The 23854-nt window shown below is 51.2% G+C and overlaps 1 protein-coding gene across 2 annotated transcripts in view; it reads right to left on the minus strand.

Annotated features, from left to right (window-relative positions):
- Positions 1 to 23854, minus strand: part of LOC110528679 (filamin-B) — a 113439-nt gene that overhangs the window by 2313 nt on the left and 87272 nt on the right. For both annotated transcript variants that reach the window (XM_036984306.1, XM_036984305.1), the window contains 14 exons: positions 22462 to 22564; positions 20254 to 20394; positions 18930 to 19058; positions 18579 to 18752; positions 17526 to 17681; positions 15891 to 16094; positions 14894 to 15046; positions 13254 to 13376; positions 10889 to 11155; positions 10624 to 10761; positions 9820 to 9935; positions 8279 to 8411; positions 6413 to 6589; positions 9 to 227 (listed from right to left, as the gene is read on the minus strand). In XM_036984306.1, the coding sequence (XP_036840201.1) occupies positions 9 to 227; positions 6413 to 6589; positions 8279 to 8411; positions 9820 to 9935; positions 10624 to 10761; positions 10889 to 11155; positions 13254 to 13376; positions 14894 to 15046; positions 15891 to 16094; positions 17526 to 17681; positions 18579 to 18752; positions 18930 to 19058; positions 20254 to 20394; positions 22462 to 22564 (2233 nt within the window). The remainder of the gene's footprint in view (positions 1 to 8; positions 228 to 6412; positions 6590 to 8278; positions 8412 to 9819; positions 9936 to 10623; positions 10762 to 10888; positions 11156 to 13253; positions 13377 to 14893; positions 15047 to 15890; positions 16095 to 17525; positions 17682 to 18578; positions 18753 to 18929; positions 19059 to 20253; positions 20395 to 22461; positions 22565 to 23854) is intronic.

Genomic DNA, 23854 nt, shown 5'->3' on the forward strand with positions numbered 1-23854 from the left:
AGACCCACCTGTGACTTTGGCCTTGAAGGGGCTGCCAGTGATGTGGTTGGGTCCTCCGTATTTGATGGAAACCAGGTAGTTCCCAGGGGCCATGGGAGTGTACTGGACCTTGTATCCCTCTGAACACTCCTGGCAGTCCATCTTGACCTTGGAGGGGCCCTCAATCGTCACCGCCAGGGCCCCGGGGCCCGCCTTGGTGTTGTTGATGATGAACTCTGACTGCTGGCCTAGAGACAAGACAGAGGAAGAGAGGGTTGAGGTAGGTTTTGGACAGGGGTGGAGCAGAATCCTGCCCGCAGGGGGTTTGAGTATTGGTTAGGTTCAAGGGATTTAAAGGGACGTTACACTCCACAATTAAAGTTCGTCAGGTATTTTCAGAACTCAGGTGGTCTTATGTTAAGAGAAGTCCCAGGCCATCTGTTCAGTAGATCCATGTCCAGATTTGCAGTGATTATTCTTTCCTTTAGGATCTGGAACTACTTGAACCATGTGACAGACTCATCCACACCCATACTCCAATGGTTTAACCTCACCAGCCATGTGACAGACTCATCCACACCCATACTCCAATGGTTTAACCTCACCAGCCATGTGACAGACTCATCCACACCCATACTCCAATGGTTTAACCTCACCAGCCATGTGACAGACTCATCCACACCCATACTCCAATGGTTTAACCTCACCAGCCATGTGACAGACTCATCCACACCCATACTCCAATGGTTTAACCTCACCAGCCATGTGACAGACTCATCCACACCCATACTCCAATGGTTTAACCTCACCAGCCATGTGACAGACTCATCCACACCCATACTCCAATGGTTTAACCTCACCAGCCATGTGACAGACTCATCCACACACCAATGATTGAGTGTAGTTGAGAAGGTCTGAAGTTCCTCGGCGTACACATCACGGACAAACTGAAATGGTCCACCCACACAGACAGCGTGGTGAACAAGGCTCAGGAGGCTGAAGAAATTTGGCTTGTCACCTAAGACCAAACTTTAACAGATGCACAATCGAGAGCATCCTGTCGGGCTGTATCACCGCCTGGTACGGCAACTGCTCCGCCCACAACCGTAAGGCTCTCCAGAGGGTAGTGAGGTCTGCACAACGCATCACCGGGGGCAAACTACCTGCCCTCCAGGACACCTACACCACCTGATGTCACAGGAAGGCCATAAAGATCATCAAGGACAACAACCACCTGAGCCACTGCCTGTTCACCCCGCTATCATCCAGAAGGCGAGGTCAGTACAGGTGCATCAAAGCTGGGACCGAGAGACTGAAAAACAGCTTCTATCTCAAGGCCATCAGACTGTTAAACAGCCACCACTAACATTGAGTGGCTGCTGCCAACACACTGACTCAACTCCAGCCACTTTAATAATGGAAAAATTTATGTAATAAATGTGTCACTTTAAACTATGCCACTGTTTATATACACCCTACATTACTCATCTCATATGTATATACACTGTACTCTATACCATCTACTGCATCTTGTCTATGCCGCTCGGCCATCGCTCATCCATATATGTAATATGTACATATTCTTATTCATTCCTTTACACTTATACACACACACACACGGTAGTTGTGAAATTGTTAAATTACTTATATTACAGTACTGCACTGTCGGACCTAGAAGCACAAGCATTTCGCTTCACTCGCATTAACATCTGCTAACCATGTGTATGTGACCAATACAATTAGATTTAACCTCACCAGCCATGTGACAGAGACATATGTACTGTACTGAGATCAGAAGAGCAGATAAACCTGTCTCTGACCCGTCTGCTCACTAAACATCAAATATATAACTCTGTCGGACACTGATCTACAGTAGTAATGTACACACACACACACACACGAGAGAGCTCGCTGCCTGGGCAGAATATACAGATAGTATACACCAGACCTGAATTAAGTAGAATTAGACATATTTGAAACACTTTGCTTGACGTTCCAGATGAGCTAGGTTTGCACATTTGTGACTATTCTATTGTTTTTATTCTGCAGGTCAACAGCTTAAATTATTTGAGAAGATTCAGAACAGTATTTGAACCCAGGTCTCACCTGCACAGAGCTGGCCTGCTTCCCAAATGGCTTCCTATTCTCTACGCAGTGCACTACTTCTGACCAGAGCCCTATGAGAGGCACTACCTGGTCAAAAGTAGTGCGCTATAAGGACTCTGTATGCGCAAGCAGACTGAATTCTGGGAGATCAGGCCACCATAAAGACGTGATTTATGTTTCCTCCATAAGCCTGTTCTTCTTCACCACCATTCAAAACACTACAGCCCTCGTAAAAACCATTTCAAATGGCACCCTATTCCCTACATAGTACACTACAACGTAGTAGGAAACAGGGTGCCGTGTGGGACATGACCCACATCTGTTATCCAGACCTCAGGCCTTTCCTACTCCCTAGTTTCATGCTTGTTATAGAAATGGGAGTTTTAAAATGGAGGAATTGGTTGATATGTTTGAGACTTAACTTCAACATTGAATCATGGTGGTTTAAAACAGACTGTCTCTCAGATTATCAGTGAATGTATCACTCATATTTTTTCCAATGTCACGGGCTCCGGTCAAAAGTAGTGCACAAAATAGGGACTAGGGTGCCATTTGGGTTGCATCACTGGGCTAGATACAGGAACAGGAAACAGAGAGGATGTTACAACCCAAACAGCAACACAATGCTGTTGGTAACTTGACTTATGAAGACACATTCATGTGTTACCAGGATGTGATTGTGTGTGTGTGTGTGTGGTGTGTGTGTAGACAATTAAAAACACGGCTTAGAAACCCCTGCCTGACTGACCATGTGGAGGATCAGATCTACACAGAAATAAAACTGGGTAACCTGATCCAGATCGGACTATTAAAACAAACCAGGAATGGGAGGGCGAGAGAGGGGGGGGGGCGAGAGAGAGAGAGGGGGGGCCGAAAGAGAGAGAGGGGGGGGGGCAAGAGAGAGAGGGGGGGGGGGCAAGAGAGAGGGGGGGCAAGAGAGAGGGGGGGCAAGAGAGAGGGGGGGGCAAGAGAGAGGGGGGGGCAAGAGAGAGGGGGGGGGCAAGAGAGAGGGGGGGGCAAGAGAGAGGGGGGGGCAAGAGAGAGGGGGGGGCAAGAGAGAGGGGGGGGCAAGAGAGAGGGGGGGGCAAGAGAGAGGGGGGGGCAAGAGAGAGGGGGGGGCAAGAGAGAGGGGGGGGCAAGAGAGAGGGGGGGCAAGAGAGAGGGGGGGGCAAGAGAGAGGGGGGGCAAGAGAGAGGGGGGGGCAAGAGAGAGGGGGGGCAAGAGAGAGGGGGGGCAAGAGAGAGGGGGGGCAAGAGAGAGGGGGGGCAAGAGAGAGGGGGGGCAAGAGAGAGGGGGGGCAAGAGAGAGGGGGGGCAAGAGAGAGGGGGGGGCAAGAGAGAGGGGGGGGCAAGAGAGAGGGGGGGGCAAGAGAGAGGGGGGGGCAAGAGAGAGGGGGGGCAAGAGAGAGGGGGGGGCAAGAGAGAGGGGGGGCAAGAGAGAGGGGGGGGCAAGAGAGAGGGGGGGGCAAGAGAGAGGGGGGGGGCAAGAGAGAGGGGGGGGCAAGAGAGAGGGGGGGCAAGAGAGAGGGGGGGGGCAAGAGAGAGGGGGGGCAAGAGAGGGGGGGCAAGAAAGAGGGGGGGCAAGAAAGAGGGGGGGCAAGAAAGAGGGGGGGCAAGAAAGAGGGGGGGCAAGAAAGAGGGGGGGCAAGAAAGAGGGGGGGCAAGAAAGAGGGGGGGCAAGAAAGAGGGGGGGCAAGAAAGAGGGGGGGCAAGAAAGAGGGGGGGCAAGAAAGAGGGGGGGGCAAGAAAGAGGGGGGGCAAGAAAGAGGGGGGAGCAAGAGAGGGGGGGGGGCAAGAGAGAGGGGGGGGGCAAGAGAGAGGGGGGGGCAAGAGAGAGGGGGGGGGCAAGAGAGAGGGGGGGGCAAGAGAGAGGGGGGGGCAAGAGAGGGGGGGGGGCAAGAGAGGGGGGGGGGCAAGAGAGAGGGGGGGGGCAAGAGAGAGGGGGGGGGCAAGAGAGAGGGGGGGGCAAGAGAGGGGGGGGGGCAAGAGAGGGGGGGGGGCAAGAGAGAGGGGGGGGGCAAGAGAGAGGGGGGGGGCAAGAGAGAGGGGGGGGCAAGAGAGAGGGGGGGGCAAGAGAGGGGGGGGGCAAGAGAGGGGGGGGGGCAAGAGAGGGGGGGGGGCAAGAGAGAGGGGGGGGGCAAGAGAGAGGGGGGGGCAAGAGAGAGGGGGGGGCAAGGCAAGAGAGGGGGGGGGCAAGAGAGGGGGGGGGGCAAGAGAGAGGGGGGGGGCAAGAGAGAGGGGGGGGGCAAGAGAGAGGGGGGGGGCAAGAGAGAGGGGGGGGCAAGAGAGGGGGGGGGGCAAGAGAGGGGGGGGGGCAAGAGAGAGGGGGGGGGCAAGAGAGAGGGGGGGGGCAAGAGAGAGGGGGGGGGCGAGAGAGAGGGGGGCAAGAGAGAGGGGGGGCGAGAGAGAGGGGGGGCGAGAGAGAGAGGGGGCGAGAGAGAGAGGGGGCGAGAGAGAGAGGGGGCGAGAGAGAGAGGGGGGGCGAGAGAGAGGGGGGGCGAGAGAGAGAGGGGGGGCGAGAGAGAGAGGGGGGGCGAGAGAGAGAGGGGGGGCGAGAGAGAGAGGGGGGGCGAGAGAGAGAGGGGGGGCGAGAGAGAGAGGGGGGGCGAGAGAGAGAGGGGGGGCGAGAGAGAGAGGGGGGGCGAGAGAGAGAGGGGGGGGCGAGAGAGAGAGGGGGGGGCGAGAGAGAGAGGGGGGGGCGAGAGAGAGAGGGGGGGCGAGAGAGAGAGGGGGGGCGAGAGAGAGAGGGGGGGCGAGAGAGAGAGGGGGTGAGAGAGAGAGGGGGCGAGAGAGAGAGGGGGCGAGAGAGAGAGGGGGCGAGAGAGAGAGGGGGCGAGAGAGAGAGGGGGCGAGAGAGAGAGGGGGCGAGAGAGAGAGGGGGCGAGAGAGAGAGGGGGGCGAGAGAGAGAGGGGGGGCGAGAGAGAGAGGGGGGGCGAGAGAGAGAGGGGGGCGAGAGAGAGAGGGGGGGCGAGAGAGAGAGGGGGGGCGAGAGAGAGAGGGGGGGGCGAGAGAGAGAGGGGGGGCGAGAGAGAGAGGGGGGGGCGAGAGAGAGAGGGGGGGCGAGAGAGAGAGGGGGGGGCGAGAGAGAGAGGGGGGGCGAGAGAGAGAGAGAGAGGGGGCGAGAGAGAGAGAGAGAGGGGGCGAGAGAGAGAGAGAGAGGGGGCGAGAGAGAGAGAGGGGGCGAGAGAGAGAGAGAGAGGGGGCGAGAGAGAGAGAGGGAGAGGGGCGAGAGAGAGAGAGGGAGAGGGGCGAGAGAGAGAGGGGGGGCGAGAGAGAGGGGGGGGTGGTATAACTAGGGGGTGGACTAGGGGCAGTTTGAACTGGAGAGGGGGCGAGAGAGAGAGGGGGCGAGAGAGAGAGGGGGCGAGAGAGAGAGGGGGCGAGAGAGAGAGGGGGCGAGAGAGAGAGGGGGGGCGAGAGAGAGAGGGGGGGCGAGAGAGAGAGGGGGGGGGCGAGAGAGAGAGGGGGGGGGCGAGAGAGAGAGGGGGGGGCGAGAGAGAGAGGGGGGGGCGAGAGAGAGAGGGGGGGGGCGAGAGAGAGAGGGGGGGGCGAGAGAGAGAGGGGGGGCGAGAGAGAGAGGGGGGGCGAGAGAGAGAGGGGGGGCGAGAGAGAGAGGGGGGGCGAGAGAGAGAGGGGGGGCGAGAGAGAGAGGGGGGGCGAGAGAGAGAGGGGGGGCGAGAGAGAGAGGGGGGGCGAGAGAGAGAGGGGGGGCGAGAGAGAGAGGGGGGGCGAGAGAGAGAGGGGGGGCGAGAGAGAGAGGGGGGGCGAGAGAGAGAGGGGGAGAGAGAGAGAGAGAGAGGGGGCGAGAGAGAGAGAGAGAGGGGGCGAGAGAGAGAGAGGGAGAGGGGCGAGAGAGAGAGAGGGAGAGGGGCGAGAGAGAGAGGGGGGGCGAGAGAGAGGGGGGGGGTGGTATAACTAGGGGGTGGACTAGGGGCAGTTTGAACTGGGGTATAGGGGATACACACCAGTTATCATTTAGGTTATACTTAGGGCACGGGGGTTTTCCCTAATTGGTCAGATGTTGAGTCCAATATGAAAGACCGGTAAGCTCAACCTGAGAGAAAGTACTGTAGTAGCAGCAACAGTAACCTTTATTTATGTAGGCAAGTCAGTTAAGAACAAATTCTTATTTTCAATTAACGGCCCTACCGGGGAACAGTGGGTTAACTGCCCGGTTCAGGGGGAGAAAGACACATTGTTACATTGTCAGCTCGGAGATTCGATCCAGCAACCTTTCGGTTACTACCACCAACAGCAGCAGTCCCATTGCTTCGGAGAAGGAAGAAAGGCTGTGTTAAAGGTTAGAGTAACGTGGTAACAAGGTCACCTGTGGTCCCTCTCTCCAGTCCAGCTCCGTGTGCAGTGACCAGCCCTGCGTCTCCACTCTGACCTGGCTCCCCCACCCGCACCTGGAAGGGGCTCCCGGGGATGTGGCTGCCATTGAACTTCACGTCGATGGAGTGGAGCCCGTTCTCACGCGGAATGAACCTGATAGCATACTTATCTGGAGGGAGACGGAACGGGTTAACGGTTTAATCAAGAGGGGTTATACATCTACTGAGCCTTCAGAAACTATTCCCCCTCAACTTACTCCACACACTGGAATCACTAGAGGGGTTATACATCTACTGAGCCTTCAGAAACTATTCCCCCTCGACTTACTCCACACACTGGAATCACTAGAGGGGTTATACATCTACTGAGCCTTCAGAAACTATTCCCCCTCGACTTACTCCACACACTGGAATCACTAGAGGGGTTATACATCTACTGAGCCTTCAGAAACTATTCCCCCTCGACTTACTCCACACACTGGAATCACTAGAGGGGTTATACATCTACTGAGCCTTCAGAAACTATTCCCCCTCGACTTACTCCACACACTGGAATCACTAGAGGGGTTATACATCTACTGAGCCTTCAGAAACTATTCCCCCTCGACTTACTCCACACACTGGAATCACTAGAGGGGTTATACATCTACTGAGCCTTCAGAAACTATTCCCCCTCGACTTACTCCACACACTGGAATCACTAGAGGGGTTATACATCTACTGAGCCTTCAGAAACTATTCCCCCTCGACTTACTCCACACACTGGAATCACTAGAGGGGTTATACATCTACTGAGCCTTCAGAAACTATTCCCCCTCGACTTACTCCACACACTGGAATCACTGACTGCACCAAGGCTCAAAGAGATATTCAATGTCTGCTTTATTCATTATTGTTACTCATCTACCAATAGGGGCCCTTCTTTGTGAGCCAATGGAAAACCTCCCTGGTCTTTGTGGTTGAATCTGTGTTTGAAATTCACTGCTGGACTGAGGGACCTTACAGATCATTGTATGTGTGGGGGTACAGAGATGAGGTAGTCATTCAGAAATCATGTTAAACACTGTTATTACACACAGAGTGAGTCCATACATACATTGTTAAGCACATTTTTACTCCTGAACTTTAGGTTTTCCATAACAAAGTGGTTGAATATTTACTTATTAAATCAAGACACTTCACGTTGGTAATTAATTTGCAAACATTTCTAAAAACATAATTCCACTTTGACATTATGGGCAGGCCAGTGTCAACAATCTCAACTTAATTCATTTCAAATTCGGGCTGTAACAAAATGTGGACAAAGTCGAGGGGTGTGAATACTTCCTAAAGGCAGTGTAACCTAACGAGGGCGTGGGGGCACCTCAACCTAACGAGGGCGTGGGGGCACCTCAACCTAACGAGGGCGTGGGGGCACCTCAACCTAACGAGGGCGTGGGGGCACCTCAACCTAACGAGGGCGTGGGGGCACCTCAACCTAACGAGGGCGTGGGGGCACCTCAACCTAACGAGGGCGTGGGGGCACCTCAACCTAACGAGGGCGTGGGGGCACCTCAACCTAACGAGGGCGTGGGGGCACCTCAACCTAACGAGGGCGTGGGGGCACCTCAACCTAACGAGGGCGTGGGGGCACCTCAACCTAACGAGGGCGTGGGGGCACCTCAACCTAACGAGGGCGTGGGGGCACCTCAACAGCTGTACACGCAACCTAACGAGCGATGTCCTAAACTGGGTGGAAAAGTAATGAGGTGTAGAGTGATGAAGTAGTTCAAACGAGCCATCAGAGTAGAGACACCGGGGGGAACGCCTCGACAGACACCGGGGGGACACATTTAGCCCATCCCCTTGGGAAGCCTCACCTTGCTCTAGCTGAGACACAGCACATTCCTCCAGAGCTCCGGAGGGTGAGTGGGCCTTGGCGTCGATGGTTCCCTTGGCACCGTTCAGATGTACCGCAAAGGATGCTGGGTGGTTTACCTTGAGGCCAGACTCCTGGAGGCAGCCAATCAACAGGTTAGTGAAGCCCCTCCCAAATGCTCTACACACCCAGTCAGAGGGAGTGTCCCATGGAGAACCAATTATCAGCGCTGGTCTGATTGGTCAGCCAAGGCTGTGGCTTGCATTGCCACTTCAGAGCCAAGAATACATGCCCATTATAATTGTATACAACATTGTGGTTACCATTTTATAAAAAAATCAAGGTACTCCCCACGGAGACAATCAGCCCGAGTTCTCCTGCTGCACAGAATCTACAAATCACCTTGTTCAGGCTGACCCTCTCGGGTGGGGAGACTTGCATCATAACAATATAGAACAAAGAATACCACCTTTGTATTTGCCCTGCGCTCAGCTTGGACCAGCTAATGCCTAGAGAGGTAGACCTGAGCCCAATTAGGTAGTCTACTATAGACAGGACAGGTCTATAGGGTCAGGGGATATCAGGGGCAGGACAGGGAACTACAGGGGATAGAACTAAAATCTAGTTACTAGAAAGGTTGTAGAAGACTAAACCAGGTCAGACCGAGGGGGGGGGCTTCCTCTCTCTGCATTAGCCAACCAAGCAGCGAGCCAGAATGATGTTGATGCTGTTAAAAGCCTTTAACTGAAACACAAGAGAAACACCACAGAGTCCCACACCAGTTTGAAGGATGTCCCGCAGCTATTTCACAACATAATTAAGCTCACACTTCATTTGGATAGTTCCCAATAGATGGTACAGAGATCCTGCAGCTAATAGTCCCCACCTAGTAAGCCAAACTGTCGTCTATCAAAATCAAGTGTAAAATAATATTGGATTTATCCTGTGTGTGTGTGTGTGTGTACTCTAACGCTGTGTGTGAGTACATGGGGTATGTATGCGTTTAACCTTGTATGTATAAAGAGCACCTGGTAGCTGTAACAGGAAGTTCGATTTAAAAAAAAAAAAAACGGTTTAAGTGCTATTGTTGATCATTTGGAGTCAACGGGTCCAGTCCATTGTCGTCACGTGAACCTATTTCATACGTCTTCATCACCCGGCTGAGACCTTAGAGCCAGAAAGATACTCCCTGATAGATCTGGAACACAGCATAGCTGATCTGTCCTCTACAGATCATACTAGTGATGCCTTTAGGAACATACAGTAATGATTCATTCCCCTTTTTAAAAGCCGTTATCCAATCTGATTGAAGATATTACAGCCGACGGGCTGACCACTACCTTATAATCTCTATTTCATCTATTTTATGTTGATGTAACAGTTCTAGTTCCAATGCTAGATAAAGAGATTTGTACAAGGGACGTGTGGTAATGTTGAAAGGGGATAGATGTGTTGTGGATCTCACTAATGAATCCGTGTTAAACGCTTAACTAAATAGCTGCGGACATGGTGCAGGTGTGGGGGTGTTTCCTTGTGTCTCACCTGAAGACTAGCAACAGTGAGACGGCGGGCGTCGTCCGTAGGCGCCACGACAGGCACAAGGTACGGGCTGTCTGGGATGTGCTCCTCGTTGAACTTCACTGACACCTCGTAGTCACCTGTGGAGAAAGATGTATGTTGACAAATCATTCTGGTACTGTACCATGGCAGTCTGTAATCAGAGAGAGGTCAGAGACCTGGCCGTGTGGTACCAGGACAACAACCTCTCCCTCAACGTGATCAAGACAAAAGAGATGATTGTGGACTACAGGAAAAGGAGGACCGAGCATGGCCCCATTCTCATCGACGGGGCTGAAGTGGAGCAGGTCGAGAGTTTCAAGTTCCTCTGTGTCCACATCACCAACAAACTAACATGGTCCAAACACACCAAGACAGTTGTCAGGAGACTGAACAGATTTGTATTCGGCGCATGTTGTCAGACACACGTGGGTCTCTATAGACGATTCTCTTCCTCAATAGCGTGCAGTGAATTCCACTACATGAAAAGCTGAAACGAGTATAACATCCTGGCATTTAAAGCATTCTCAATTTTAAATTCACATACTATAAAAACAGTATTTATTCACAGATCCAAAATGCCTACTACTTAAAACGCAAGCACAGGTTCACAGCCAGGCACACCGATACCTTGACCAATTCAAGCAGACCCATCCAACCTTCAGACATGCAGTGAAACATGACCTAAAATATACAGTAAAACATTGAGCATACAAAAACAGATTTGAACATTTTAAACTATACGTTGGACAGATAGTTGACACAAGTGACCAGGTGCTGTGTCCCTACCAGGCTCCTGAGCTACGTAGGACACCTCACAGGATCCATCCTTCCTGTCTTCAAAGGAGATCTCAGCTCTGCTGGGCCCCTCTACAGCGACGGACAGACCACCGGCACCAGCCTCCCGTGTCCAGATACTGAACTCAGCTTGGAGGAGGAGGAGACCCGTATAAATATTATAGAGTAACATTTTCCCCCATATGGAGAGAGATGTGATGAAGGTATATAGAGGGATCTGGGAGACAGATGGAGATATATCAACAGATGCCTCTACCTGGTACTCCACACTCGGCCTTCTCCAGGCCTGGTCCACCGGCCCTGACCTTCCCAGCCCCTCCCTCTCCCAGGGGCCCCACAGTGAACTGGAAGGGGCTCCCTGGAATGTGCTGGTCCCTGTATTTCACATCCACCGTGTGAATTCCCATCTCATGGGGAACGAAGCGTACGCAGTAGGTGCTGGGCCCCACCGCCTCCATGTCTGCCTTCTCTGTGGCGCCAGAGGGACTGGTTACCTGGGCTGACACGTCATGGATGTCGATCTCTGACAGGAGAGGTAGAGGAGGACGAGAGGAGAGGGGCAGAGAAGGGAGGTGTTAGTCCACAGCAGAAAGAGCAGGAGAGTCTCCCAGTTTCTCAGTCCCTCTCCTCCCTCCAGAAAGCCAGGTAATGTTGATATTTAACTTTTAAAAGCAGAACATAAAAGAAACCAAAACATGCATCTTTACATACAACGGAATAATCTTAAAGACTCTTGGTGCATGTGAAGGCACGAGCACACACACACACTTGTGACATGCTGTGATTGAGTGCATTCATGCTGCCAACCTCGCCATCCGAAAGCCCAGTGCTATCAACGCACCCTCCAGCCCTGTGGGCCTCGCCAGGGGGGTAGCAGCACTCCACATGCCCACCGCCCTGCACCGTACCAAAGTAGTAGCAGTAGAGTCCCTGCCTAGAACCAGGGTAACACCAGAGGTCCTCCACATGCCCGGGGCCCTGCCCAGTACCAGACCAGACAGCCTGGACACCACCCTGCCTCTAGGGGACCCATGGGACCCTCCACGGCTCCCCAGCCACACAGAGCAGTGGGAGCGACATATAGGAGATACACCATAGAGGATTTCCTGGGATAGAGCCAGAAGGAACCACGTCACTATAGAAGAGAAACAGAGACAGGGAGAAACAGAGACAGGGAGAAACAGAGACAGGGAGAAACAGAGACAGGGAGAAACAGAGACAGGGAGAAACAGAGACAGGGAGAAACAGAGACAGGGAGAAACAGAGACAGGGAGAAACAGAGACAGGGAGAAACAGAGACAGGGAGAAACAGACAGGGATAGAGAAATCAGGGCTGGAAAGAGAGAGGCCCAGGTACAGGAAATGGCAACAGGAAAAACAAAAGTAGATGAAATAGCAAAGTAGGATAAAGAAACCTCAGAACCCATGTAGAATAGGGACATCAGTAGTACAGGGAACCCAGTGGAACCCCCCTCCCCCCTTAAAAATAACACTGTTGGTTCAGTCCACACCCAGAGTATGACATCAGCACACCGCTCCAGTGAACGGGCCTCCACGATATGGGGAACATCCAGCCCATCCTACTTCCTTGGGATAGCCAACAGTAAATCCTCTACAGTCCAATACTCATTGTACAGCGTTGGCCAACCCTCCATCTGCATGGCCTATACAAACATGGATGGGCGTGTGGCCTCAGAGCCACAATTAGAGAGGGAACAGAGGGAGCTGGCAGGCACTCGATGAGCTGTTCTAACTTGGCTACCAAGTGACACGTCTTCTGAACAAGAAACTTTTTCCAAGAGTGTGTTTCATGAATAAACTCCAAAGATACGTTTCTTTCTGCGGTACTATGGGGAGATTAGACGTAATGTGTGTACTTGTAGCCATAGCCTAATATTTCTGTCCATGTGGTTTCAGTTATAGCAGACAAACTTTGGACAAAGTCCTTGGCTACCTCGGCATGAGGCTGAACAGCCAACAAGCTTTGTCGTCAACATACACAGTAACCTTAAATCAGCTTGGCAAATTAGGTTAATTTAAACCTTTAAAATTACACAAAGAATACTTGTCTCAACATCAATATATGTCTGTCAAATTCCAGTCTATGGCCCCCCAGATAGAACGCCCCATTTCAGAAACGTACTTTCGGCACACATCTGTACTCATTCATACCTGAATTGAACACTCTTCCCAGAGTCAATCGAGGGGCGAAGGTATAGAGGGGCAGGGCGAACGTGTAGAGGGGGGCTGGGCGACCGTACAGAGGGGCGAAGGTATAGAGACCCCGTATAGAGGGCCTGGGCGAACGTACATAGGGGCGAAGGTATAGAGACCCCGTATAGAGGGCCTGGGCGAACGTACAGAGGGGCGAAGGTATAGAGACCCCGTATAGAGGGCCTGGGCGAAGGTACAGAGGGGCTGGGCGACTAGCAAACTGCTCCGAACATAAGAAATGAATCACTTTGGTGGACCAAATGTCACTGAAATGGTTTAATATAAAATGTATCTTGCCGGTCAATGAATGTATCAAATTAAAGGCCTATTATAATAAACAGGCTGGTAATATATATAATATATAAATAAATACACAGGTTGATAATACATTCTATAGGTGTTCTTACCTGGTATCTTGAGGTTGAGGTCACAGACACTACCGACAGTGGCGATGGAAGCAGCCTTCTGTCTCCTGGTGACGCTCTCTCTGATACGGCCCTCACCTGTCACCTTCACCGTGAACGGGCTGCCTGTGGCGACGAACAGGGACAAGGGTCACTATCACTTCATTTTAGAAGAAATTAATCAAATGAACATTATACCATTTTAAAAATTAGATCACTGACAATTCACAACTACAAGCTCTGCTGCAACACCAGAGGGGTATCTTAGATACGAAGGACGTTACATCTACTCAGGGTTCTCTAAGGAGGAAGTTGTCACAAATTCAGAAGGCTGTGGTAGAAAACAGGTTTTTAGAAGTACCAGGATGGAGACCAGGCAGTAATCTAGTGGAGTTATATTTAACTCTAATACCACCGAGTTGTTGAATACTTGGTTTTAATTGGTTCGAAGGGCATTCTAGAAATACAGGTGTGCCAAGCTTGTAGCGTCGTACCCAAGAAGACTCAAAGCCGTATTCGCTGCCAAAGGTGCTTCAACAAAGTACCGAGTAAAGAGTCTGAATACTTATGTAAATTATATTTATTTTTAATAAAATTAGAAAACAATTCTAAAAACCTCTTTTTGCTTTGTCATTATGGGGAATTGTGAGTAGATTGATGAGAATTGAAGGCATTTAGCTCATCTGGTAGGCTCGTGTCACTGGGCAGCACGCGGCTGGGTTACCCTTTGTAATCCGTGATCGATGTGGCAGGATGTCAGAGCCGGCGTAGTAGGATTCAATCTCAGTCCTGCTTTGCCTGTTTGGCGGCTCGGACGTCGTAGTGGGATGTCATATAAACATCCAGATTAGAGTGCCGCTCCTTGAACGCGGCAGCTCTTTAGCTCAGTGCGGATGTTGCCTGTAATCCATGGCTTCTGATTTGGGTTATGTACGTACGGTCAACTGTGGGGACGATTTTGTCAACGTACTTAAAGAAGCCGATGACTGATGTCGTTAACTCCTTAATTCCATTGGATTATTCCAGAACATACCCCAGTCTGTGCTAGGGGAAACAGTCCTGTAGATTAGCATTCACTTCATTGGACCACTTCTGTATTAAGTAGGGTCACTGGTACTTCCCGTTTGAGTTTTTGCTTGTAAGCGGAAATCAGGAGGATCGAGTTACGGTCAGATTTGCCAAATGGAGGGTGAGCTTTGTATGCGTCTCTGTGTGTGGAGTAAAGGTGGTATAGAGTTTGTTCTCCCTCTGGTTGCACATTTAACACGCTGGTAGAAATGAGGTGAAACGGATCAGTTCCCCTGCATTAAAATCACTGGCCACTAGGGGCGCCGCCTCTGGATGAGCATTTTCCTGTTTGCTTTATGGTCGTATACAGCTGGTTGAGTGCCGTCTTAGGGCCAGCATCAGTTTGTGGTGGTAAATAGTATGCCCTGCCCCCCCCCCCCCCCCCCATTGAGTTAGCCTGCTGCAGAGCAGGTTGGTGCTAAAGGATTCATTGTCAGAAATGTACCTAGCTAAAAGGTGAGCCACATTCCTATGACCAGTTATCCCGAGTTACACCCCAAAGTTACCTCGTTAACCCTGATCATTTTGGTATAAAGGAGCGTCTGGTACAATAACAGAGCTGTACGTAGACTCACCTGGCACGTGTTGGTCAGCGAAGCGTACGGAGACGATGTAGGAGCCTGGTTCTGACGGGCAGTAGGAGACGACACATGTCCCATCCTCCACGTCCTGGGTCTGGATGTCCACCTTACTGGGCCCCTCAACAGATAGGGCCAGACCACCGTAACCTGGGTGACAACAGAGTAGACAACAGTCAGACCCTGGATAGACAGGATCAGACCCCTGTAGCCTACAACAATACCAGTCAGACAGACGGTTCTGGGAGTGAGACTGAGCAATGCAAGTGGCGCAGCGGTTGTGATGCTGTGCCTTAGACCATGGTTCGATTCCGGGCCGTATCACAACCGGCCGTGATTGGGAGTCCCATAGCACGGTGTACAAATGGCTCAGCATCGTCCGGGTTTGGCCGTCATTGTAAATAAGAATTTGTTCAGACTTTAGTTAAATAAAAGGTTGAAAAACATTTTCTTTAGAAGCATTCAGCAGTCCGTTTAGGAAACCATTGGGACCATTTGACCAAATCAAAAGATGCTTTCTAGCCAACCATGACGCTGGAGATGGACTGACAAATCCAGACGTAAAAGCCACAATATCGCATTCACATTATACAGCCAACGAACACTAAACTTAATAACACAATCACATCTCTGGTTTCCAGAAAGAATAGTTTTGGGTTTGCCCTAATGCAGTGTTGAAGGTTAAATAACCCCATTATGGTTCATTCTCTTCCTGTATATCTGTAGGCCTGTTCCATACCCAGCCTGATTGGAGGCCCTACTATTCTACCCAGGCCCAGAGACCCAGGAACCAGGCCCGTAAGAACGTGAGACTAATTAGTGACACTAATTCCAAAATCAACCCCCATGGCCTCTTAAAGCAACCATGCCAATAGGAGACTAATTATTTTAGGTGGAGGGGGGGGGGGGGGTAGTAGTAACAGAGTTTGGCAGGGTGACCCTGGGCCGTTGTAATACCTACAACCAGTTATAGGGTACTATTCAAGACACTCACCTGCTTCTCGTGTGTCGACCACAAAGTCAGACATGTCGAAGGTGTGTCCCTCGACCAGCCCCTGCCCGTACACCTTGACCTTGGAGGCGTCGCCGATCTCAGATTGCACAACCATGATTGTGATGGGGCTGTTGGGAACATGGCAGCCATTCTTCTTGATGCTCACCACGTGCTCCCCAACCTCCCTCGGGATGAAGGAAATACCTGGAGAGAGAGAGAGAGAAAAGGGGGGGAAGAATAGATGGGACAAAGGGAGAGAGAAAAGGGGGGAAGAATAGATGGGACAAAGGGGAGGGGAGAGAGAGAGAGAGAAAAGGGGGAGGAAGGGTAGATGGGACAGAAAGAGGGGCAGGGAGAGAGAGAAAAGGGGGAGGAAGGGTAGATGGGACAGAAAGAGGGGCAGGGAGAGAGAGAAAAGGGGGAGGAAGGGTAGATGGGACAGAAAGAGGGGCAGGGAGAGAGAGAAGGGGGAGGAAAGGTAGATGGGACAGAAAGAGGGGCAGGGAGAGAGAAAAGGGGGAGGAAGGGTAGATGGGACAGAAAGAGGGGCAGGGAGAGAGAGAAAAGGGGGAGGAAGGGTAGATGGGACAGAAAGAGGGGCAGGGAGAGAGAAAAGGGGGAGGAAGGGTAGATGGGACAGAAAGAGGGGCAGGGAGAGAGAAAAGGGGAGGATGGGTAGATGGGAGAGAGGGCAGGGAGAGAGAGTTAGAGGCCCTGCTAAACTATTTTAATCTAGACATAGATTAATTAATTATAGGTCAGACATAAATCCAGTGCAGTCAGCTGTAAGTGACCCTACTCATACATGGTGTATACCATCACATACATCACCTGTCTCGATACTCCCAAACAAATGTAATTCCTCAAGAAAACTCCCAGCCCTTCAGTCAGTTGAGTCAGTGTGTAAACAGACCAACAGTTCACCCACCTTCGGTGTAAAAATGCATTGAAAGTATAGGGAGCGCTACTGTCACGTCGCGGCCGGCCAACAGTTATTCCACACATTTGTTTACCGCTGAAGAATAATAATCTAGACTGTAACGGTTAAAGCTGATTCCCAGGACACACAGCCCTGTCACAGGGGGAGTAGACATACTTCACAAGATGGATGGTTGTTGGGTCAGGTCTTACCGACGTGGTTGTTGGGTCAGGTCTTACCGACGTGGTTGTTGGGTCAGGTCTTACCGACGTGGTTGTTGGGTCAGGGTCAAGTCTTACCGACGTGGTTGTTGGGTCAGGGTCAAGTCTTACCGACGTGGTTGTTGGGTCAGGGTCAAGTCTTACCGACGTGGTTGTTGGGTCAGGGTCAAGTCTTACCGACGTGGTTGTTGGGTCAGGGTCAAGTCTTACCGACGTGGTTGTTGGGTCAGGGTCAAGTCTTACCGACGTGGTTGTTGGGTCAGGGTCAAGTCTTACCGACGTGGTTGTTGGGTCAGGGTCAAGTCTTACCGACGTGGTTGTTGGGTCAGGTCTTACCGACGTGGTTGTTGGGTCAGGGTCAAGTCTTACCGATGTGGTTGTTGGGTCAGGTCTTACCGATGTGGTTGTTGGGTCAGGGTCAAGTCTTACCGACGGGGTTGTTGGGTCAGGGTCAAGTCTTACCGACGGGGTTGTTGGGTCAGGGTCAAGTCTTACCGATGTGGTTGTTGGGCTGTCTCTTGAGCAGACAGGGTTCGTCGCGGCCAGAGGGGGCTTTGATGCTGGCGGTAAGTAGAGACAGGTCCGTTTCTGTAATGTCCAGGGAGAAGTCAGCTGCAGAACCCAACTTCAACTGGGAACAACGTTTCTCCTCTGCAAAGAGACACAGACAGGGGTTAGTGAGTCACATTGACCATTCAGGATGAGAGACTTAGAGAAACACTTCTCAGGTCAGGGATAGGTGTTTTATTGATTACATTTACAGGCAGAACGTTAAAAAGTTAATATAAATAACGATCTGGTGTCATTGGTAGAGAGTCAGACAGAGAATGGAGTGAAAGTGCACTATAAGCACAACACTGTGAGAGTCCGGTATGCCAATAAGTCCTGCTCAAAACAGCAGAGAAACAGGACTGTCAAACCTACAGCTCCTAGTCTTTTAAACAACTACTCAAAGACGCCCTCTGGTGGTCAAACAAGCATTAACGGCAACGATGACAGTGTAATACTATGACGTCATGCACACCAACGTGCAGTACCGCGGCATACCACAAGCTGAACCACTGACCATGTGCTTTTCTCAGAGAGTGTGAGTGTACCGTTAGTCTTTTCATTGCAGGGCACCGGTATGTTGTAGAGAGAGACAGAGACAGAGACAGAGAGAGACAGAGAGAGACAGAGAGAGACAGAGAGAGACAGAGAGAGACAGAGAGAGACAGAGAGAGACAGAGAGAGACAGAGAGAGACAGAGAGAGACAGAGAGAGACAGAGAGAGACAGAGAGAGACAGAGAGAGACAGAGAGAGACAGAGACAGAGAGAGACAGAGAGAGACAGAGAGAGACAGAGAGAGACAGAGAGAGAGACAGAGAGAGACAGAGAGAGAGACAGAGAGAGACAGAGAGAGAGACAGAGAGAGACAGAGAGAGAGACAGAGAGAGACACAGAGAGACAGAGAGAGACACAGAGAGACAGAGAGAGACAGAGAGAGACAGAGAGAGACAGACAGTGTGTTATCTGTGATCCTAGCGTTGTGTGTGTGTGTCTCTTACCAGTGATCCTAGCGTTGAAGGGGCTGCCAGCGATGTGCTTGTCGTTGTATCTGACCAGGATATGGTAGTCTCCAGGGAGAACAGGTAGGTAGGTCACTGTGCACGTACCATCTTTATTATCCACACAGGTGATATCTGCCTTGGAAGGACCCTCGATGGCCAAGTCCAAACCTCCTGGAGACCAGTCAGAAACAGTCAACGGGGATCAGATGGTTCCTCTAACACTTCATAAGGATGTTCCAGACAGCCATCTACCAGTCTAGTCATCATTTACAGTAAACCATGAAAGTCTCTGCTATCCTACGCATTTCAATTCCCCCTCAGAGCAAACCATGTCTCCTCTGTACGTACCCTCGGCAGCGCCCTCTGTGTAGATGGTGAACATGGCTGTCTTGTTGGCGACGCCGTAGACCAGACCGGGACCGGAGGCAGTCACATTGGCACTGTTGGCGTTGTTCACATAGAACTGCAGAGGAGACTCTGAAGAGACAACGACAACGTCATCAACCTGAGACGATAAACACTATGTAGGGCTAGGAGTTGTCCTTGATCAGACAGAACTCCTGGTCCTATAACACGTGGTGGTTGTCTATGAGTACTGTGTCTGAGCATCAGAACTCATGGTACGCTGATTCAGAGCTCTCGTCTGTATTACAACAAATATCCATCCAGGTTGGACAGCAGAGATCAGGTGTCGATCACCCCCCCCCCCCCCCCGTACCCCCACAGTAGCCCTCCATTCCTCACACCGTAGCCCCCACACTAACCCTCCATTCCTCACACCGTAGCCCCCACACTAACCCTCCATTCCTCACACCGTAGCCCCCACACTAACCCTCCATTCCTCACACCGTACCCCCACACTAACCCTCCATTCCTCACACCGTACCCCCACAGTAGCCCTCCATTCCTCACACCGTGCCCCCACACCGTAGCCCCCACACTAACCCTCCATTCCTCACACCGTAGCCCCCACACTAACCCTCCATTCCTCACACCGTAGCCCCCACACTAACCCTCCATTCCTCACACCGTACCCCCACACTAACCCTCCATTCCTCACACCGTACCCCCACACTAACCCTCCATTCCTCACACCGTACCCCCACACTAACCCTCCATTCCTCACACCGTACCCCCACAGTAGCCCTCCAAGGGTCCCAGGGAGGGATCGACACATTCTCCTGATATCACCAGGAGAGGTCTTTCATCACCAACTATCAAGCATCATCTCAACAGGTCTGAGCTTAAAACAGAATCTCGCAGAAAGGAGGATCTTTTCAACTGAGCGATTCTCCCCACCCCCCTCCCTCTGCCTCTCTCCCCACCCCACTCCCTCTGCCTCCCTCCCTCCGCCTCTCCCCCTCCCTCCCTCCGCCTCTCCCCCTCCCTCCCTCCGCCTCTCCCCCTCCCTCCCTCCGCCTCTCCCCCTCCCTCCCTCCGCCTCTCCCTGGTATGTCCTGTTCATGACGTCAACACACAGGAATCCTGACAGGATATTCATCACTCCTCTGTGCCCTGTGTGGTTTGTGTGAGATCTGTGTTCCTGCATTGGAGATATTTGCCTTTGTTCCACAGCCTGCTATTCTACCAGCAAAACAAACAAGTAAACACCTGAAAGTGCACGTGGTGTGCGCGTGCACGTTGCGTGTCCGTGCGTGTGGTGTGTGCTGACCTGGAATGTGCGTTCCGTTGTACTTGATGTGCATCTCGTGTAGACCGGCCTCAGTGGGGGCAAACTTCACTGTGACTGTCCCGTCCTTGTTGTCCATGATCTCCGGCTGAGCAGTCTTCCCCGACGGCATGTGGACCTCACCTAGAGAGAGAGAGAGAACGTAGGCTACTAAGAGAAGAGTTACACTGCCCTACCAATCGACAGCTCACCCCACACTGCCCTACAAATCGACAGCTCACTCCACACTGCCCTACCAATCGACAGGTCACGGTGTGCCAAGAAGTTTCTCATTCCTATGTGTTTAGTTAACTTCTTTGAGACTGGGGGGGCAGTAATGAGTAGCTTGGATGAATAAGGTGTCCAGAGTAAACTACCTGCTACTCAGCCATAAAAACTAGAATATGCATATTATTAGTATATGCGGATAGAAAACACTCTGCAGGTTTTAAAACTGTTTGAATGATGTCTGAGTATAACAGAACTCATATGGCAGGCGAAAACCTGAGAAAATCCAACCAGGAAGTGGTAAATCTGAGGTTTGTAGTTTTTCAACTCACGCCCTACTGAAGATAGTAAGTGGGATATTGGTCATATTGCACTAAGGCTTCCACTAGATGTCAGTCTTTAGAACCTTGTTTGATGCTTCTACTGTGAAGTGGGGGCTCATACGGGATGTTTGAGCCAGGTGTCTGACAGAGTGCCAAGAGCTCGTGACGAGCGCTCGCGTTCCATTGCTCTCATACAGACAAAGGAATTGTCCGGTTGGAACATTATTGAAGATTTATGATAAAAACATCCTAAAGATTGATTCGATACTTTGTTTGACATGTTTCTACGAACTGTAATATAACTTTCTGAACTTTCGCATGGACTCGCCGGCGCATCGTGATTTTGGATTGTGTATTAAAACGCACGAACATCAAGGAGGTATGACAAATGAGGGACTTTATCGAACAAAGCAAACATTTATTGTGGAACTGGGATTCCTGGGAGTGCATTCTGATGAAGATCATAGGTAAGTGAATATTTATAATGCCATTTCTGACTTCTGTTGACTCCACAACATGGCAGATATTTTTTGGGCTGTTTTGTTGTCTAAAGGCTGTACTCAGATTATTGCATGGTTTGCTTTTTTGAAATCTGACACAGCGGTTGCATTAAGGAGAAGTGTATCTAAAGTTCCATGTATAATAGTTGTATTTTCATCAACATTTATTATGAGTATTTCTGTGAATTCATGTGGCTCTCTGCAAAATCACTGCATGTTTTTGGAACTACTGAACATGCCAATGTAAACTCAGATTTTTTTTATATAAATATGAAATTTATCAAACAAAACATACATGTGTTGTGTAACATGAAGTCCTATGAGTGTCATCTGATGAATATCAAAGGTTAGTGATTAATTCTCTATTCCTGCTTTTTGTGAGTCCTCTCTTTGGCTGGAAAAATAGCTGTGTTTCTATGACTTGGCTCTGACCAAACAATCGTTTGTGGTGCTTTCGGCGTAAAGCCTATTTGAAATCGGACACCGTGGCTGGATTTACAATAAGTTTGTCTTTAAAATGGTGTAAAATACTTGATTTCTTGAGGAATTTTAAGATTTGTTTTGAATTTGGCGCTCTGCACTTTCACTGGCTGTTGAGGTGGGACGCTACCGTCCTGAATATCCCAGAGAGGTTAATGAGGAGACAGGCCTCCTCTCCATCCTATCTTACAGGACAGATATGCCTGTCAATGACTCACCTATGATATGGCCCTTGATCTGTTACTGCAGTGGTCAGTGTCTCACCTCTTAACTCTCCCTCAACAGGAAGTTACATAGTTATTGTTCAGCATCTCACCTGTGATCTCTCCCTCAACAGGAAGTTACATAGTTATTGTTCAGAATCTCACCTGTGATCTCTCCCTCAACAGGAAGTTACATAGTTATTGTTCAGCATCTCACCTGTGATCTCTCCCTCAACAGGAAGTTACATAGTTATTGTTCAGAATCTCACCTGTGATCTCTCCCTCAACAGGAAGTTACATAGTTATTGTTCAGAATCTCACCTGTGATCTCTCCCTCAACAGGAAGTTACATAGTTATTGTTCAGTATCTCACCTGTGATCTCTCCCTCAACAGGAAGTTACATAGTTATTGTTCAGTATCTCACCTGTGATCTCTCCCTCAACAGGAAGTTACATAGTTATTGTTCAGAATCTCACCTGTGATCTCTCCCTTGCGGAAGGCGAAAGGAATGACCATGTCGAAGGGCCGGAAACCTGTTCCGTTCATACGGTTGGCTGGGTTATAGGACCCATCTGTGACCTGGAGGGGAGAGGGAAACAAGGGGGGGTGGAGACAAAAGGTGAGAAGAAAAAGGGATGGGGAGGGTGATGATCATTAAAAACGTGACCGATATGTCTTTGGTAGGAGATCTGTCAAAACAGGAGGAGTGACTATCTCCACTGTATTTCTACCATCTACAATCTCATTCTGCCTGAGTCGTCCTGTAGTAACAGCCGAGGTAAGAGAAAATCAGGTAGGCAGGCAGGGATTCAGATACAAGCAATCAGGGCAGACTGGTTCCGTTTGGTGCCTCTTGCAGGAGTACAGGGGTGCATGGAGTAAAGGAAGGAGGGATGGATGGAGAGAGAGATAACAGATACCTGGAAAAGCAGAAGCTCTCAGAACTCCTGGGAAGAGCGAGGAAGAGAAACCCAAATACCTGTAACCGTGGTAATATATAGTAGATGAGCAGGGACGAGAAGAGGATGAGTAGAGGAGAGAAGATGCATTTTGACACTAGACATTGACAGATACAGCTTTTGATATATGCTCGATAGTCGGGCCTAGGGCACGGTTCCGTCTGGTGGCCGTCCTGATGGACGGGCCTAGGGCACGGTTCCGTCTGGTGGCCGTCCTGATGGACGGGCCTAGGGCACGGTTCCGTCTGGTGGCCGTCCTGATGGACGGGCCTAGGGCACGGTTCCGTCTGGTGGCCGTCCTGATGGACGGGCCTAGGGCACGGTTCCGTCTGGTGGCCGTCCTGATGGACGGGCCTAGGGCACGGTTCCGTCTGGTGGCCGTCCTGATGGACGGGCCTAGGGCACGGTTCCGTCTGGTGGCCGTCCTGATGGACGGGCCTAGGGCACGGTTCCGTCTGGTGGCCGTCCTGATGGACGGGCCTAGGGCACGGTTCCGTCTGGTGGCCGTCCTGATGGACGGGCCTAGGGCACGGTTCCGTCTGGTGGCCGTCCTGATCGATGGGCCTAGGGCACGGTTCCGTCTGGTGGCCGTCCTGATGGACGGGCCTAGGGCACGGTTCCGTCTGGTGGCCGTCCTGATGGACGGGCCTAGGGCACGGTTCTGTCCGATGACTGACCTGCCTATACACGATGAAAGATGAGTGTTTGTGTTCTTGGAAGAACAGCAACTAAAAAATGGCTCTCTGTTCTAAAATACTGAACCTTAGTAGTCAAGGAATATGTGTGTGATCCCACACATTCCTATTGTGGTAGGAAGAGGAGAGAGGCGTCCCGTGTTTCCACTGTAATGGGTCTGGCATGGTGCCACGGTTGGGGGGCGCTGACTGACAACGAGGGCAGGATGGAGACA

This window comes from Oncorhynchus mykiss, chromosome 7, assembly GCF_013265735.2.
Source record: "Oncorhynchus mykiss isolate Arlee chromosome 7, USDA_OmykA_1.1, whole genome shotgun sequence".
NCBI lineage: Eukaryota > Metazoa > Chordata > Actinopteri > Salmoniformes > Salmonidae > Oncorhynchus > Oncorhynchus mykiss.